This window comes from Mustela lutreola, chromosome 15 (genome assembly GCF_030435805.1).
Source record: "Mustela lutreola isolate mMusLut2 chromosome 15, mMusLut2.pri, whole genome shotgun sequence".
NCBI classification, from domain to species: domain Eukaryota; kingdom Metazoa; phylum Chordata; class Mammalia; order Carnivora; family Mustelidae; genus Mustela; species Mustela lutreola.
The window spans coordinates 57,214,134-57,231,748 of record NC_081304.1 but is presented as its reverse complement, the minus strand read 5'-3'; the positions used below and the strand labels follow the sequence as shown (position 1 = coordinate 57,231,748).

At 51.7% G+C, this 17,615-nt stretch overlaps 1 protein-coding gene across 1 annotated transcript; it reads right to left on the bottom strand.

Moving 5' to 3' along the window:
* Window positions 1-914: 914 nt before the first annotated feature.
* Window positions 915-17,615, bottom strand: DHRS7C (dehydrogenase/reductase 7C). Its single transcript, XM_059149707.1, has 7 exons — window positions 17,470-17,615; window positions 17,088-17,247; window positions 9,006-9,118; window positions 7,252-7,462; window positions 4,930-5,022; window positions 2,040-2,195; window positions 915-1,187 (listed from the first exon to the last, which is right to left on the bottom strand). The coding sequence occupies exons 2-7, from the start codon at window positions 17,239-17,241 to the stop codon at window positions 979-981; spliced, it is 936 nt and encodes a 311-aa protein (XP_059005690.1). The 5' UTR covers window positions 17,242-17,247; window positions 17,470-17,615; the 3' UTR covers window positions 915-978.

Genomic DNA, 17,615 nt, shown 5'->3' with positions numbered 1-17,615 from the left:
GTGCAAAAAAGCCCGTTCCCTACGCTTTCCAAGATCCCAAGAATCATGAGCTGCTTTGTGTACGAGAAACTACCCTCAGCGGGATGCCCACCAGCAACGAGAAGGGCGGTGTTAAAGGGCGGAGTTTGGCTTTGAATACGCACCAGAAGGCTGGAGTGAGGTAGATATCCGCCCCCCACCCCACCCGGGCCACCTTAGCATCAGCTGAGAAACGTTTTCCCTCCTCGGACCCTTTAGTTCCAGGGAAGAGGTGGATTCTGATTGTGCCCGTGGACCTGGGAGCCTCCAATCACGTGCGGCTGTTTTAATTCACATTCTTGCCGGGGCCATAAAACTCAGAATTCCGCCTCGCTGGCGCACAGACCCCATTTCCAGTGGTCAGCGTCCACCTGTGGCTCGTGGCTGCCACCTTGGACAATGCAGATGGTAGAGTATCTCCACCGTTCCGGAAAGTACTGTTTGGCAGTGCAGCCCTGAAGGGTTGCCAAGTCCTGCTTCTCTTGTTGGAGGTGGACATGGGCAAGTCAGTCTTACATAAGCTGGAGGTGGTTTTCTAAGTTCCTGAGCAGCTGTTGGTCCCAGTGCGTGTGTGTGCGTGCCAGTGCATGTGTGTGTCCCGTGCATGCATATGTGCATGTGCCCATGCATGTGTGTCTGCATGATTGCGTGCCTGTCTCTATGGAGGTCAGACCCATTATGGTTCCTGATTTTCTTCTGCTCAGTGTCACCCTACAGAGTAGGGAAGCTTCCGGAGGTGTGCGCTGGGAATGCTGAGTGGGAGAGACCCAGAGACCCTGCAGAGACTGGGCTGGTGTCCAGGCCACGTTCACAGGGGTGGAGAACATCTCTGGAAGGCAGGTGTAGGTTAGGGATGTGTTGTAGGCTTGTGTTGGACCCCCGTGTGGAGAGGACAGAGGACCAGCACCTTGCCAGGAAAGCCTTTATTCCCAGTGAGGTGACCCATCTGGCCCCCAGCAGTTAGCTCTCCTCTGGGACACTGAGTTTCTCCTTCACCCCACAGGCCACCACGGCAAAAAATAATTCTGGGAAGAAGGTGCGGAGGTACACAGCGGCCTTGGGGATGGGGTTGGCCATGAAGACCTCCTGTTTCTTCCGTCTCACGGTACGCATCACCTCCTCTGCAACGTCCACAGGATGCACCCCGTAGGTCAGCTTCCTGAAAAAGACTAACAGCCCCCAGGAGGGGCGGCAGTTACAACCTCTGGGCACCCAAACAGAGAGATGGGGCCGGGGCTGGGCCTGGAATTATGGGCTGGGACCACCTGCCCACATCTTGGGTTCTCTTGGTTCCCTAGACTAGGCAGAGCCTTGGGTAGGGTGAAGCAGCTCCCTATTCAGAACATTCTAGAAGAGCAGTAATTAGACTGCATTTAAAGAGCGCTTGCTGTTTGCTGGTTGCTGTCATAAAGCCTCTCTGAGCTGGAACCTTCAGTCTTCCCAATGCCTGGGCACGGCCGGTACTGCCATCATTCCTCACTTTCTAAAGGGGAAACTGAGGCACAGACATCAAAGGGATTGCCTGTGTTTGAACACTGAGTGTACAACAGAGGCAAGCTCCAAGTGCAGGCATTGCCTGTGTTTGAACACTGAGTGTACAACAGAGGCAAGCTCCAAGTGCAGGCCGTCCCGTGCCAGACTTTCAGCCTCGGCTCTATGTAGTCTCCCAGGGAAGGGACGATGAGGGGATGGGGAAGATAGAAAGGTCCTGAAGACCAAATCTGGCTGTTCTGCATGGGAAACTGAGGCCTCCAGGGATGCAGGCCCATGGCCAAGGTCAGAGAGCCTGTGAGTGATGGAGCCTAGCCAGGGCCTTGGTCTGCTGGTTGTGGGTTAGGATTCTGTCTACCTGGTTGGTGCCTTGAGACTAAAATTTGGGGGGTCCCCTACCCTCTGTTAGCCGGGTGTGGGGCTCCACCAACCCCCCAGTCTCGTGCTTCGGGAACACACCTCCAGGCCCAGTGACACCAGGCTGCCCCCTCCCAGGCCCCTGTGCCTCCAGATTCCCTCGGAAAGCTCACATTTCCAGATGGAGGCATCCCAGTTTCCCTGGCCCGGATCAACGCGGTAGGACCGGATGAAAGTGGGGCTCACGGTGCTGACGACAACATCGTATTCCTCCACTTCGGCTCGGAGACAGTCGAAGAAGCCTAGCGCGGCGTGCTTGGAGGCAGCGTCTGGAAGAGAAACCAGCCAGGGTGGGTGCGGGGGGGGGGGCAGGGGGAGGCCGGCCCTGCTCCCCGGCGAGAGTGTGGGCCACAGAGGCCCGCAGGCACGTTCCCACATCTCAGCTGACAAGGACCCACATGTCACCCAGCCCTGCCCTGCCCCGCACAGATGGAGACAGAGAGCCCTCCGGGAGTGGTGCACAGAGGCAGAGCTGGGATCCAATCCCGCTTAAACACCTGTCCGCTAGAGGACCTCGGGCAAAGCACTTTCCCTGTCTGAGGCTCGGTTTTCCTACCTATAAAATGGGGACAATATCCCCATTGGCGAGTGATGGTGAAGATGGAAAGAGGAAATGTGTCCGGGACACCTGGCCCAGGTATGAATCCCCAATTCCCTCCCGCTAAGGTTGGTACCAAGTGATTCCCTCCCAGTAAGGCCGGTACCAGCGGGCGGCCCCTGGGAGCCCAGAGCAGGTCTCCCTTCCCACTGCCCAGCCCTTTTCCTCCGAGGTCCTGTCCGCCTGAGCTACTCTCACTGAATCCACAGCAAATGGACGAGGCCGTGGGTTGGGTAAACAAGAACCTTTCCAGAAATGTCACAAGAGCAGAGGGGACACTTCTCAAAGCCTTGGGAGCTTAGAGCTGCCTCTGAGGTCTGATGAATCTCAGCTTCCCATTCCGGGAGTGTCAGCTGGAGGCTGAATGAGGCTGGGAGTGGGGGTCCTGTGGTCTCTGCCATCAGACGGACCCCTGCCGGCGGACCCAGCCCCCTCCGAGGCCGTCCTAGTGGGGAGTGGGGCGCGTGCTTCCCAGACAGCCCTCGCCAGCCGTCGGCCCCTCACCACGCGGGGTTAAGAACACAGAGGTGCGGGGTCCTGGGACCTTGCCCAGAAGACAAGGACAGGGACAAGACAGCTTCTCAGAGCTGCGTGAGGATCTGGCAAGGTGGGACCACCCCTGGGGAGCCCCTTGGAGGAGGGGCCACTCGGTTTGCAGCAGGGACCCCAGTAAAAACACGTACAGAAGGCAACAGGGGCAGCCCCGGGGGAGAGAAGGGAAGGTGGTGCCAGACCTTTTGTTGCTCAGGAAGCTGGAAAGCCTGATTTTTACTGAAACGTCCTAGTATTTAAATAATGAAATACTGAACAATTCCGCACCTCATTGCAATGCCTGGGTTTCTGCCGGCCGCCCCGACTCGCTGACACCAGCTGGGTGTCCGGCCACTTCAGTCTGCGTGGTCTACCTGCAGATGAGGTCAGAGCCCTCGGGCTAAGGGCCCAGTCCCAGGATGGCTCTTGTCCCCGCCTAGTTCAGGCCAGTCACAAGTCCCCCCCTTGTCTTCTGTGCTTCCTACTGAGTCGCTGGGAGATGGAAGTTTCCAACAACCCCTTGCTTGAGATCAGTTCATCTGCCGGAGCGGCTCACAGAATTTGGGGGAAAGTTTTACTCAGTGGATGGTCAGTTTCTTACAAAAGGACAGAACTCAGGAACAGCCAGATGGAAGACATGCAGGGTGGGGGGGCTGGGGTGTGGGAGAAGGTGCTCAGAGTTGCCAGATCCTTTCCAGGCACCTCCCTCTCCCCCGAATCTCCCTATGTTCAACCTGGAAGCCCCCTCAAGCTCCCTGTTTTAGGATTTTATGGCAGCTCCATTATAGGCACGATGGGTTAAATCAAGCCTGGGGTGACAGAACTCAATTTCCAGCCCCTTCCAGTCCCACCCCCTAATTACACAGGCGGTTGGCCCCTCAGGCAAGCAGTCCCCCTCCTTAGGCGACATCCAACATCGCCTCAGGGACATGACAAAAGACACTCTGATCACTCTTATCACTTAGGAAATGCAAGGGTTTTAGGAGCTCTGGGCCAGAAATGGGACCAAGACCAAATATAGATTTCTTCCAAACCACTCTAGGACAATACTTAATGGGTAATTAAAAAGAAGTTGTGGGCGGACGGGGGTGTGTGTGCCTGGTGGCTCAGTTGGTTAAGCATCTGATTTCTGGTTTCCGCTCAGGTCATGGTCTTGGGGTCCCGAAATCAAGCCCACCCTGGGCTCCTCGCTCAGTGGGGAATCTATTTGGGATTCTCTCCCCCTCTGCCCCTCCCTGCAACCCCACTCACACTCACGTGTGCTCTCTCTCTCTCTCTAAAAATAAGAGAAGAAATATATAAGGTACGCACCCTGCCCTCCCACAGACTACCTCATGGTAGGAGGGTAGCTCCCCAGCGGGGTCCCAAGATCATCTGTGGAGAAATCTCTCTCCTCTTTGGACTTTCCTAAAGGACTCCTGCCTCTGGGGCTTCTCTGCACCCCTCCTGCAAATCTGCATCTCTCATTCTCCCCTTCCTCCTTCCCCCTGAAGCTTCCATCCGTCTACTACTGTGTGACGGGCGCCCGTCTCCTCTTTCTGGGTTGTAACCTGTCCTGTCCTTCAAAGACATCTTTATGGAGAACAGGGGTTTGCGTGGGGGCTGTGCGCCCAGGCCAGGAGGCATGGACGGTGTTCAACCAGGGCCGGCCCTGACCCCCTGGGGGGATGTGAGCCTCTGGGGGAGAGGTCACCTCTCTGGTCACCTCCAAGTCATGGGTGCTCAGAAACGGGAATAGAAGGGATGAAAGAAAAACCATTAGACTGCTTCACCTCTGGACGCCCCTCCCTTAGAGCCACGTGCCTAGTGCTAGACAGAACATCCCTTCTAAGACATATAGCCTAAGACGAAACATTTCTGTCATAGCAACTTACAAGCTGTGCGGAATGGGATTCCAAGCTTCCCCTGGATGTTATTCACTAACACAATCTGGCCTGTCCTCCGGGAGATCATGTCGGGAAGCAGGGCTGGAAAGCACAGGACAGAGTCACGGTTACACATGGGAGACCAAGGCAGGCAGGCCCCTCCCCCGGACCCCCTTCCTTGCACAGGGCCCCTCTACCTCCCTGGTGATTCGATGACAGCAGGACCCTGGGCAGGAGCCTGGACATCACTGATCGCACTGATCCTGTGTTTCCTAAGAGTGGGCTGGGCTCGGCCGCTCATTTCTGGGTGGTTTTCAGTGACCGGCCCACATGCAGATCTCCGTGGGGAGAAAGGTCACAGGTCATCCCATTTCGATCCCCCGCAATCCTACCGTGTCTTGAACACCTCTCTAAATCTTTTAACAGCGAGCCTTGCGCCTTGGGAGAACCTGCTACTTGGTTCTGTTTTCAGAGTTCTTCTGTTTATTGAGAGGGAAGGGGGTGAAAGACCCGCGGATCCCCTTACCCAAGAATCCAACACTGCCACTGGATGCAAACAGCAAGAGGTTTATTGTCACGCAGGTACCGGAGGGTGGTCGGCAGCTCCAGCTAACCGAGCACCCCGACCGGAGTGAAGCAGGGTCTTTTATAGACAGGTACAAACAAGTTTTGGGTGGGGCGCAACTGATTGGTGGACAGTTTGAACTTTTGAAAAAGGCATACGTGGAGTTTGCGGATTGGCTCCAGGGACCCGCGCGCGCGAAGAGAGCAGCGGGAAGGGGGGAATGAGCTGATTGGTTCTGAGGGCCCGCGGGCGCGAAAGGAGAGGTGGGGGAGGGGAACAAGAAGGGGGAAGGGAGGAATGCCATCATGGCGTCTCCATTATTTCTATAAGCCACGCGGCTAGAGAAAGGCAAAAGAGCAATTAATAAGCAATTAATCACACAATTGATAACCTAATTTCATACCTAAAAGCCAGCGGTTTACAGAAAAGCAAACAAGCAGTTAGTTATCCTATCTATCTACTAGGGGAGGGGTCTTTCTAGGAGAGGGGTCTTTCAGGGGCTCTTAATTTATGATGATATTCTAAAGATTCCCCTGCAAATGAACTCATGTGAAAATGCAGAAATTTAGAGACAGAGAGAGATCGCAGTGCAGGTGGAATGGGGAGATGGCAACAAAACAAAACAAAACAAAACACCCCACAAAAACAAAAACAAAAACACAAAACATCAAAAACCCCACCAAAAGATGGCTTTCCGAATGGCACTGACACTGAGCCTGGCGTGCTGCAGATGGGCAAGCTGAGGCCCAGAGCTAGTAACTGGACTCAGGTCTCTTAGCACATTAGAGGCCCAACCAGGGAGATGAGCCAGGCCTGGCTGCCCCCGACCCCCTCCACTCCCTGTGTCCCTCAGTTCCATGCCGGGAAACCCTGAACCCTCAGAGGCCTGGCCCAGAACCCTCAGAGGGACCGGACCGGAAGAAACTGTTATCTCTGGGGCCTCGTTTCAGAAGCTCGGAAAAGTGATCTTTCTACTTGAGATAACTCTCCTTTCCTCTGTGCTGGTGTCCCAAACCCCATTATCATGCAGAAGGCAGCTCTAAGATCACACTGCCTCAATCCCATGTTCTAAACTCAGAAATTCTCCATGCATGTAGCCTCCCTGTTGGGGTCCTGCCTTGATAACCTTTGTGGGGGGATGGTAATTCAATTCTTGGTTCTATTCCATGTCAAGTCCAGCCCCAACCCCTATGTTCCAGAGCTGCATTTGAACTTGGCAGGGAGCTCCACCGAAGAGTGGATATTTTACCCTTGAAAGGGGTTCTGCCCTCCCTGTTTCGGCAAAGGGGCTGACACGATGCTGGGTCTCTTGCAGTTTGGGGATAAACCCTTTCCTTCTTTATTTCTGAGGCCAGACACTCTACCCTTGACCAACTGACACTGGTAGGAACAGATCAAGGGTAAGGTCGATATATCAAAATATATAGCAAGACATGGACATGAATGAGAAGGGGAGTGTCGGAGGCAGGCCCCTGGCCAGGGCGGCCTCCGCCATTAAAAGATGGCGCCTGGCGAGAAAGGGCAGGGCTTGGGTGGGGAGAGGGATTTCCCAGAGAGGGAGGTTGGAATATACTAGTGAGATACTTCCAAAATCCCTTTTCTTTTAGCAACATTTATAGCCAGAATGCTGAAAGCCTTCACCAACTAAGTAGGGATTTTTCTGAGGGGGAGTGGAGAACTCCTCCAGAATTGGAGACTCTATGTAACAGAGCCCTCTCTAGCAGCCGGTGGCCCAGAAATCGGTGGGAAGGTCAAACTCACGAGACCTTTGGTCAGTGTGATGGGCCCAAAGTAATTGGCGTCCATGATCTTCTTGTCGAGCTCCAGAGAAATCTTATGGGCAGGCCCCTTGATCTTCATGCTGGCGTTGTTGATGAGGATGTCCACGCAGCCGTAGCAGTCTAGGACCTCTTTGGCCACGTCCTGGACACAGCTGATGTCTGAGAAGTCCAAGAGGACCAGCTTTGGGGTGAATGTCTGCTGAGCCAATGAGAGAGTCAAGACAGGTTGGGAAGACCTCCCTCTGGCAGACCCTAGGGCCCTCGAGCTGAGAGCCACCCCTCTGGAATTTCAAAGCTTACGGAACGACTACAAAATAAAAAATGGAAGGAAAGAGCAGAAACGTCTCTGGGAGGAAGGAAGCTGATGGAGAATCCATTCGTGGGTACCCTTGCTACACCACCAGCAATCCAAACATGCAAAAATGCAGTAAGAAGTATGAACTGTTGGCCAAAGGGACCAGAACTGATAAATCCAAATGAACATCACCCTTTACAGAGGAGGCAGAGCAAGGATGCCAGTGGAGACACCATTATAATATATATGAGCTCCTTTCTGCAAATGGGTTTCCAGATCAGCTTAGGAGCCCCAGGAGACTCCATCACCATGCTCTGCAGCCGCATTTTGTTCTTGACCAAACTGGTACACTCCACACAGTATTTTTGGGGCACCATCTACATGCCAGGTATTGCGTTCGGCCCTAGACACTCAATTGCCATTGAGGCTCCTCATGGTCTAGAGCAGGGAACAGGTTGGAAAACGGATGCTACCATGGGATAAATGTAATCCCAGCATTTGACAAACATTAGTCCCGACGAGGGGGTTCCCGGGTCAAATTTGTTTGGGAAACAGACTATTATATGCCCTGCTTGGGGATACACAATGCACATTCGCCTATCAAAGGCTCTGAAAAGTCCTGCAGTAAAGGACGCACCAGACAAGCTTGACTTTACTCTGCATTTCCCACACAGTTGACCTCAGAGCCTCCTTTTATCTCAAGACCTGATAACATGCCCCCAAACAGAACTTGAATTCTGTGTTGTCTCGTTTGTTCCCTCCCCTCAAATACCGGACTTTGCTGTGAATTATTTTTGCTGTTTCCAAAAAGCAATTCAATATCAGGGCCAAATTGAACCATACCAAACCAAACTGCGAAGACAGCTCTGAAGGCAATTCTCTCAGCAGTGCTCCAGAAACGCTTGGAAACCTTCAACCTCCCAGAAAGTGCTCACCTCCCAGTGGCTTCGTGAAAAGTAACTTCACTTCCCCGACTTCTTGGAAGGAAATATCCTTTGAGGCATTATTTTATTTTAAAGATTTTATTTTTATGTAATCTGTACACCCAACGTGGGGCTTGAACTCACGAGCCCGAGACCAAGAGTCGCACGCTCCACCGACTGAGCCGGCCTGATTTAAAAATCAGCCATAAGCATTTATAATCATGCCCATACCTGTGCCTTCCTAAAGCTTCTGGATCCTCTCTGATTCTGACTTAAATACAATAGGGGGTGGGGAAGGTGAGTTCCCAGAGAACAAATTCTTGGTCTGGAGAATGGTCCAAATGAGCCAATGCTTGTGCCTGGCAGACATGCCTGGGTCGAGATTAGGGAGAGCACGGCCTCCTATTCCCCAAAAGCAGTCACCAGAACTCACCCACCAGGTCCATGAGCTGCTAACGCAGCAGTCAATGAAGGTTACGGGTGCCCAGGAGCTCCCCGAGCAGACTGCCAGAAGGCCTTACCTTGCTGGGGTCAGCCACGCTGATGAGGGCGTCATACAGGATCTCTAGCCTCTCCCAGTTCTTGCCACACAGCACCAGCCTTGCCCCACCAGTGTGGAACACCCGAGCACACTCTGTGGAGGAAGAAGGAAAGAGGGCAGGGTGCACTGTGTGGATGGAGCCATGGACGATGAGCCTCTGTTGTAAGAATTGAAAATTTCGGAGAATTCGAACATCCTATGGCCAGGAGTCCTAGATCATTTCAATCACCCTCCCACCCCAGGACTGGAAATCTTTTTTTGTCATTTCCAGCCTCTGCATGGCTACCTCCAGTGAAGGGGAGCTCAGAGCGGAGACAGCCAGCCCTTCCGTCCTGGGATGGTTCTGATTGTTAAGATGCTCCTCCCTAAGCTGGGCAGAAGGATGCTCCCTTCCTGTCCACCCAGCCCTCTGGGATCAAAGTCCTCCTTATATCTTAATCTAAAGATCCTGGAAAGAGCCATCATGGTTTATTTTTGGACCTAATCCCCCCAGTTTCCCACACATTTTCTCTGTGGCTAGATAGGCCAGTAAGGATTCTTTTTATTTAAAAAGTAAACCTGCCTTGTGTCTAGTTACTTTTATTCCAAAGGAATTCCTGACTCATCCAACATGGGTCCTTCTCAGTTGGGCAAGGGCTGGGTAGACACAAAGTATTTGGGAGGGCACCTGGCTCTTGATCTCAGGGATGTGAGTTCCAGCCCCCATGCTGGGCGTAGAGACTACTTAAAAAAAAAAAAAAATAGACACACTGTGTTCTTGTGTAGCAATAATATTTAAGAACAATAAAAGCTAATGTATTTTGAGTGTTTACCTGTTCTACAGACTCAAGAAAGAGAGTTATATATATTAGCTCATTCCCATGGGAACCACACAAGGCAATGTCTTGGCGGGGATGGGGGGTTCTCAGAAGCCGAATCAAAGACAGGGGCTCAGCCTGTCAGGATTTATTGAGGGAACGTTCTTCAGAGAAAATCCACAAGGCAGTAAGGTCTCAGGTAAAGTCTAGCCTCAGTTGGGTCCGAGGAAGGCTCTGGAGTATAAACCCAACGGCAGAGATGTCCCACTTAGAGGCAAAAAGGACCAGCCTTTTTATATGCTTGGGTCTAAAGACTGTGTGCTGTCTCCCTCCGGGGCTGGGGCAGAGGCTGTGTAACTCCCAGGGGCAGCAATGTCCACCGGCGGAGGTCAAGGCTGTGAGCCCTGCAGCCCACACTCACAGCACCCCGGGAATAGAGAAACTGGCCTCATACGGGAACCTGGGAAGGCATCACCAACACCTCCCAGGTGTTCAAGACCTATGACTGCCTCATTTTATACCAACCAGCAGTGGGCCTGATGGAGCCAGGATGCCAGGGGATAGCTGGGGAGCCCCGGGTGCCCGCCGGAGGCTGGGTATCCTGAACGCAATGGTTCAAAGCGATCTCACAGCTGGTATGCAGGTGGAGAGAAGGGGGCCCGGCCGGGTTATCAGCGGGCATCATGAATGGGGGGGTTGTGGTATTGGAGGAGAGCAGCTGCAGGGCTGGACCATGTGGTCTCAGCCAGATAGGAGCCAGGTGGAGGGATGGAAGGTCCCAGTGAGGTCTAGAAACAGGTGTACTGCGTGAGGCTGAGAGCAGAGAGGAGGGGGTATGTGCACAGCTCTGCTGATGGAGGGAAACCTGAATCAAGAAATAACAGTGTTAATAATGCTGCCTTGAGTTGCTGGGATCACAGGGAAGGGACGATTTCTCTGAATGTAGGTGCTTTATGGAGAAGGAGGCTGTCCATGACCATTCTGGATGGACGAATTCAATGAAGATGTTGATCCGCCTCCAAGTGAATTTGATGCAATAAATTACAATTCCAACATGTCTTGGAAAGGGATGACAAGATCCTAAACTTTACTTGGATACTTTTCAAGCCTTATTTGGAATAATAAAGGCATAAGAAAAGCAAAGAACAGTTTGATGGACAGCAATAAGAATGGACCAGTTCTATCAGTTATTAAAATACATGATAAAGCTACAGAAATTAAAGCAGCCTGTTTGTGGCTTAAGTATGGATAGAAATGTTGAGGCCACTTAGAGGCAAAAAGGACCAGCCTTTTTATATGCTTGGGTCTAAAGACTGTGTGCTGTCTCCCTCCGGGGCTGGGGCAGTCCGGAGGGAGGGTGCCTGGGTGGCTCAGTCAGTCAGGTGTCTGCCTTTGGCTCAGGTCATGATCCCAGCATCCTGGGACCAAGCCCCATGTTGGTCTCCCTATTCTGCAGGGAGCCTGCTTCTTCTCCCCCATGACTGGTGCTCTCTAGCTCTCTCTCTTTCCCTGTCTCTCAAATAAATAAACTCTTTTAAAAAAATAGGGCCACGAGTCCATAAGAATGTGGTATATTGTAAAGTTAGCATGACAAATCAGTAGATAAAGAACATGCCATTGAAAAAGTGGTATTTGAAAAATAAAATAAAGCAAAACAAAAGACAAAATATAAGTGGTATTTGAACTCCTAGCTAACTACTGGGGAGGAAGTGATACACTAAAATGTGTTAAGTAGTTAAATGTTTAGACAGAGTGATACAAGAACTAGAAGAAAGGAGAAATGAATAAATAACCTTGCTTTGGGAAAAGATCTTGTAAGCCTGTCCCCAAAGGAAGAAATCATAATGGAAATCATTTATAGACTTTTTCATCCTTAAAAAAAAAAAAAAAAAAACCTTCCCGACAGCAGAAAACAGAAATGAAAATTAAAACCAAGATGAACGGAGGAAACCTATGTACTTTTATTTTTTAAAGATTTATTTATTTTAGAGAGAAGGAGAGACAGAGTGAGCAGGGGGAGGGGTGGAGGGAGAGAGAATCTCAAGCAGACTCCCCACTGAGCACAGAGCCTGACGCAGGGTTCAGTCTCATGACCCTGAGATCATGACCTGAGTCAAAATCAGGAGGTGGACGCCTCACTGACCGAGCCACCCAGGTGCCTGACGGAGCCTATTTGAAATACATATGTCAGGAAAGAGCGAATTTATTGAATCTATAAAGAACCGTTATAAATCAGTAAGAAAACCAGATGAGGACCCTAATGAAGAAATGGGCTAGCGAGACGGGTAAGTCAGTCATAAGAAAAGCATGGAGAGCTAGTTACTTACAAAAGGTAGCAGTTCCGTGCCAAGAATAAAGACATGCATTTTGAAAGACATGCAGGACACTACTCTTAATCTATCAGAAAATCAAGAACAAAATTGGGGGCAGTCACACATTCTCTGTTGGTGGCAGTGTAAATTGCCACGATCTTTTGAACAAAAAATTGGTCAGAATCCTTAAAACTAAATATACACTTGAACCCTGTTATTTCATTTACGGGCATTTGTTCTAAGGAGATAATTAGGAGCATCTGCGTGGACACAGTTACGATGTTTATCTGGGTACTATTGTAACAGCAAAGAGTTGGAAATGGTTGTTAATGACCAACATCGCAGGAGGTTGTTGATACATGATGGTATTTGTCGAATATTTTGAAGCCTTTAAAACGGATGTTGCAGAAACTGTTTCCCTGCCATGCACCTGACTGTGTGTGTGTGATTGGATATTAAATTGTACATACACATGTGTAACGGAATTTTAAAAAGGAAAGATTGACCAAAGCACCAAGATCAAACAGATACAAAATTCTGGAGTTAGTTGCCAACCCAAGAGGCACATTTTCTTCCTTTCTTTCCCTCTCTTCCTGCTTTCCTTCCTTCCTTCCTCTCTCTCTCTCTCTCTCATTTTGTCAGAGAGAGAGTGCACAAGCAGGGGGAGCGGCAGGCAGAGAGAGAGAAGCAGGCTCCCCGCTGAGCAAGGAGCTGGGTGCCAGACTCCATCCCAGGACCGTGGGATCATGACCTGAGCTGAAGACAGATGCTTCACTGACTGAGCCACCCAGGTGTCCCCCCAAGAGGCACATTTTCAAAGGAAATCACTAAAACCCTGTTTATGGAGTTCAGTACGCCTTACCCTCCAAATAGGATGCAAAATTGGGCAAGGTAGAGGAGCAAGAGCTTGGACTTTGAGGGAGGATTTGGGAAGAGGACTGTGATGTGAGTTTTTGTCCTTTATCTTTGTCCTAGAGAACAGGGAGCAGGGAGCCACTGGGACCATCTGAACAGCGCACTGTAAGTTCCGTGCAATGGGGAACCAGGGGCTGGGTCTGAGTCCACCTGCAATATCTAACACGAGGAGGGGGCCACCAGGTGTGCTCAGAGCAGAGCAGAGGAGGAGGAGGACCCGGCTGCCCCAGGGGCTCTGTCTGCATCCCAAAAAGACCCCGCCCACAAGCACGGTGGGCCAGACCCAAGCCCTGACCAAGCTGCTTGGGAGCCGTTTTGAATTCTGCCCCAGGTTCCGTTAGCAGGGCAGTGGCGGTAGCTAATTAGAACCAACCACAGAGGCTTAACCTGTTGTGGCAGGTGCTGACCTGTGGGAACTCAAGATCCTCGTGAGAGGCCTTAGGAGACCACGGAGCGGGCAGAAACCGGAGGAGTCCGGATTTCAAGGCCACTAGATCAAGGGTGTGGGACCTTGCTTGTGATATTGTTAAAATCTCCGCCCCTGGGTGGGGCTTGTGCCCCATTAGTGTCCCGTGGGATACGTGGCCAGGTCTGATGTTACCCCACACAGACCCCACTCAGACCCCCTCCTCTGCACCTGCTGGCACTTACGGGGTGTGTGTATTCACGGGGCAGGTCAGTGAACGCACACTCTGCTTTTTGCTCGAGACAACACTTTGGGAGCTACCCTCAGTGATCTCCTTTCTTGTGGCAAGGAATAAACTCTCTTTTCTTGCTGTCAACCCTGGCCGGGTCTCATCAAACCAGAGAGAGGGCCCCAGAGAAGCATCCGCCCTAATACCAGGGTCCGAGGGAGGGGTGAGAAACTGGAGGGTCCAGGCCTTGCAGAAAGGGTGAGCGGATATTCCCAGGGAGGGCCTGGGGAGGACCCAGACCAGAGGAAGGGTTTTCTCTGCTCTGTGAATCTGAGAGTGGGGTGGGCTGTTCATCTACCCACTCCCCCCTCCAACTCCAGCGAGCCCAGAATACTGCACCCATCACTTGCAGACTACACTTATAAGCATCAGAAAGGAGCAAAGGACACAGGGTGAAGTATTCCCGAGCAGGCAGCGTTCTAGTGTGTTTCTTGTTCTTTTTACCTGAAAATCCTTTTTTTTTTTTTTATTATATTAGATTTTATAACAGAATTCCCTACAAGAGACTTCATCCCGAAGCTGAAAGCCCGCCCTTCCCCCCCCTTCTGCCGTAACTGAGTAGCAGCCATCGGGGGTGGGGGCCACGGGAGGCAGGAGCCCGGTGGTGTGACCGCTGCTGGGGGACAGCAAGCCTTCAGCCTTGACCCTCCCAAATATGTCATTTCCGCCAACGCAGACCCTGGCAGACTCAGGCGCCCCTGGGTTTGCTTCTCCATCAGCTCAGCTTATGACCACAGCTCAATTTACCCTGTGTCCGTAAGGGTAGCACCAAAATGTCCTTTTCATGCAGCAAACATACCAGGACACACATTTCCTTGCCTCGCTGGGGCCACCTCCTGATTTCAGGGAGAAGACAAGGCAAAGGGACAGCCGGGGGGCATCGTAAGAGGCCGATGATTGGGAGGCAAGCCCTCGGTTTCACAAACACTTCAAGTTCAAGTGCGGTGGCTAAGTGCAGACACAGTGGGTACAAAGTGACCCAATCCCTGACACAGCTGAGCTGGGTGGGCTTGGGGCAACGGTCCGATGTCCTGATCATGGTCTGATTTCCCTGGGCAACAGCTTGGCATTGCTTCCTTACAACTTTCCAGCACTACCCTCCCTGGGTCTGGGCAGGTTCCAGGGGACGGCACGGGGTGTGCCGCGGGCCGGGCCTGGCCTGTGTCGTCAGCGCCGTGCCCCTCACTTTTTTTCTTGCCTCGGACCTCAGGAAGGGAGCCGCGTCCACCTATAATTGCTGTGGTCAGCTGTATGCTCTGGCGAGGTGTTTATTTAAGGACACACACACACCCAGCTTCTCGGATTGCTTCTAAATATTTGGACTTGCTTTTTTTCTGCTTTGCATTCCTTTCTGGGGTGGGTCCATAGGACACGTTATTCATGACACGGAGGAGACTGCGTTCCTCTGAAGATGCCCCGTTGCTCCTGGGATGGGTTTCCCGCGTACCCAATTTGTACAGTGCATTACCATAACTGAAGGAGACTTCAAGCATAAGTTAAAGAGGCTAGCAAGACAATTATGTGCCTCTCAGCGGTAGATAGAACAGCACTAGCTAGTAACCCAGGAAATCGGGAGCGTACGGGACAGAGCTGCCTTCTCAAACGGCAGGATCCGATCGTCGCTTTGTGGGACATTCAACCCAAAGACGGTAGGATGCTCACCCTTTCCGGGAGCCTACAGATGGTTCACCGAGACGGGCTATAGCCGGAACAAGCTTCCACAAATTTCAAAGAAATCATAGAGAATGTGTTCTCTGATCATATTGGACTCTGGCCACAAATCAACAAATCAAATATACAACCACATACTTAAGTGTCTTTCCCTCCGAAGATGGTTGCTTTTAAAGGCATTTATTAAATAAGCTGTGTTGTTTGTTTGTTTGTTTTGAGTGCTTACTCTATGCCAGGCTCTTGCTTTTGAGCCCTGGGTCTAAGGATCCAAGAGGTCCTCCTTGGGAACTGCTTCTGGGACCCATGATGGGCCCCCCAGGGAACCGGTTTATCTGCCTCGTGCTTTATTTTCTCATGTCCCTCCGTGAGCCTGAGTTCACCACCTGCTGAAAGAATATGGATCGGCTCCCCTTGGGAGGCCCAAGGGAAGGAAGTTCTTAGAAAATTCCCAGACAGGGCGCCTGGGTGGCTCAGTGGGTTAAGCCGCTGCCTTCGGCTCGGGTCATGATCTCGGGGTCCTGGGATCGAGTCCCGCATCGGGCTCTCTGCTCGGCAGGGAGCCTGCTTCTTCCTCTCTCTCTGCCTGCCTCTCTGCCTGCTTGTGATCTCTCTCTGTCTAATAAATAAATAAATACATCTTTAAAAAAAAAAAAAAGAAAATTCCCAGACAAGAGGTTTTGAACGTTCCCATGATGGCAGCCCCATGGGAATAGGCACCGCGGGGTGGGGGGGATGCTTTTTGGAAGGGGCGATGCCCATCTTAAAACATGGCACAGTAAATGGCTCCGTGGAGGCTTGTTGAGCGATTTAATGAACACTGGGCCATGTGGGTTCTATGTTTGACAGAACATAACAACAAGAGCAAAAAGTACCCCCAGATTACCATGCGTGGGTGCCACCCCCATTGTTAGGAGAAAGAGTCAGAATGTCAGAATCTTACAGACCTAAGCCAGCAGCAGAAAGGCCCCCTGAGACCATCCAATTCAGGGTCACAGACATACGTGCCCTTAAGAACAGGAGGTAGATGGTTGAGCTAATTAGGCTGAGTGTGGTACGCTAGGGCTGAGTGGGGTATATGGCAAGAGAGAGCACATATTTCAGCCTAATATGTTCATTATCGTTATTACATTATGGACACTTGAGGGGTTCAACATGCTTTCCAACTATCCATTCATTCCTTCGTTCATTCATTCCCCAACAACATCGTGAGGTAGAGACAATCAGTATCTTCACTTTCCTAGATGGGAAATCCAAAGCAGACCAGAGCAGTCACCAGCTGGTAAGCGATGGAACCCAGAATTCAACCCAGAGCCCAAGTCTGGGCTCATAGTTGGTACGTCTCCCCAACGAAGGACTTTGCATTTCAAAATTTCTGCAACCCCATGAAGGCAAAAACAAATCACATCTGTAGACCCAATTTGGCCCCGACGCTCTGTGAGTTTGCAAGCCCAGCTCTCCCAATCCCCTCATTTCTCCCGCGTGGGAGATGCAGCGCCCCCACCCCTGCCCCTAGAAAGGACACTTGCTGGCTAATGACAGATACTGGGAAAGGACACAGCATCCATCTCCCTCCCACCTAGCAGGTCAACTGCACGCCGTCCCGCCACCTCTCGTCCCTAAGGTCGCGAGTGTGCACGGGGCGGGGGCGGGGGGGGGTGCAAAGCTGGCTTACCTTTGCCCAGTCCTGAAATGGCATCAGTGATCACCACCACTTTGTTCTGCACGGCTGACTTTGACCACAGCCGGGACACCTCTTGGTAGATGAACAGAAGACCGCTGATTCCCAGAAGCAGCAGAGGCAGCATGAGCACGGCTGTGACTCCCATCTTGTTCTGGGGGGAAACGGAGGGGAAAGGACTTGGCTTTGCAAAGAGACTCTGAAGAGGACACCTGGTGCAGAGGGAGGCCCCAGGCTGCAGGGTGCGTTCACAGTGCACCCGTGTGTCTTCTCCAGGGAGCGAGGCTCTGTGCGAGCTCCCGGAGGGCTGCCTCTGGGCTAAACACCCAGAGAGCGTGCTAATCCCTGAATATTCATTGAATAGGAAATTACTCACGGTGTGTCCAAAAGCAAATGGAATCCGGGGCCTGCCCTCCCAGAGGTTAGTGACAAATTTAATTAAAATGGGTCTGCATTTTTGGAAGGAAATCCATGTGTTAAGGCCACTCGCTTGGGCCCTAATGACTATTTATAACTCTCAGC

Bases quoted from the DNA above. Each gene is read 5' to 3' on its own strand.
- DHRS7C (XM_059149707.1), bottom strand. From the start codon at position 17,241: ATGGGAGTCACAGCCGTGCTCATGCTGCCTCTGCTGCTTCTGGGAATC. The intron at 7,463-9,005 runs GTAAGGCCTTCT...TTGGCTCAGCAG, and splicing joins GCGTGGCTGACCCCAGCAAG to ACATTCACCCCAAAGCTGGT. The intron at 5,023-7,251 runs GTCTCGTGAGTT...TGTGCTTTCCAG, and splicing joins GCCCATCACACTGACCAAAG to CCCTGCTTCCCGACATGATC.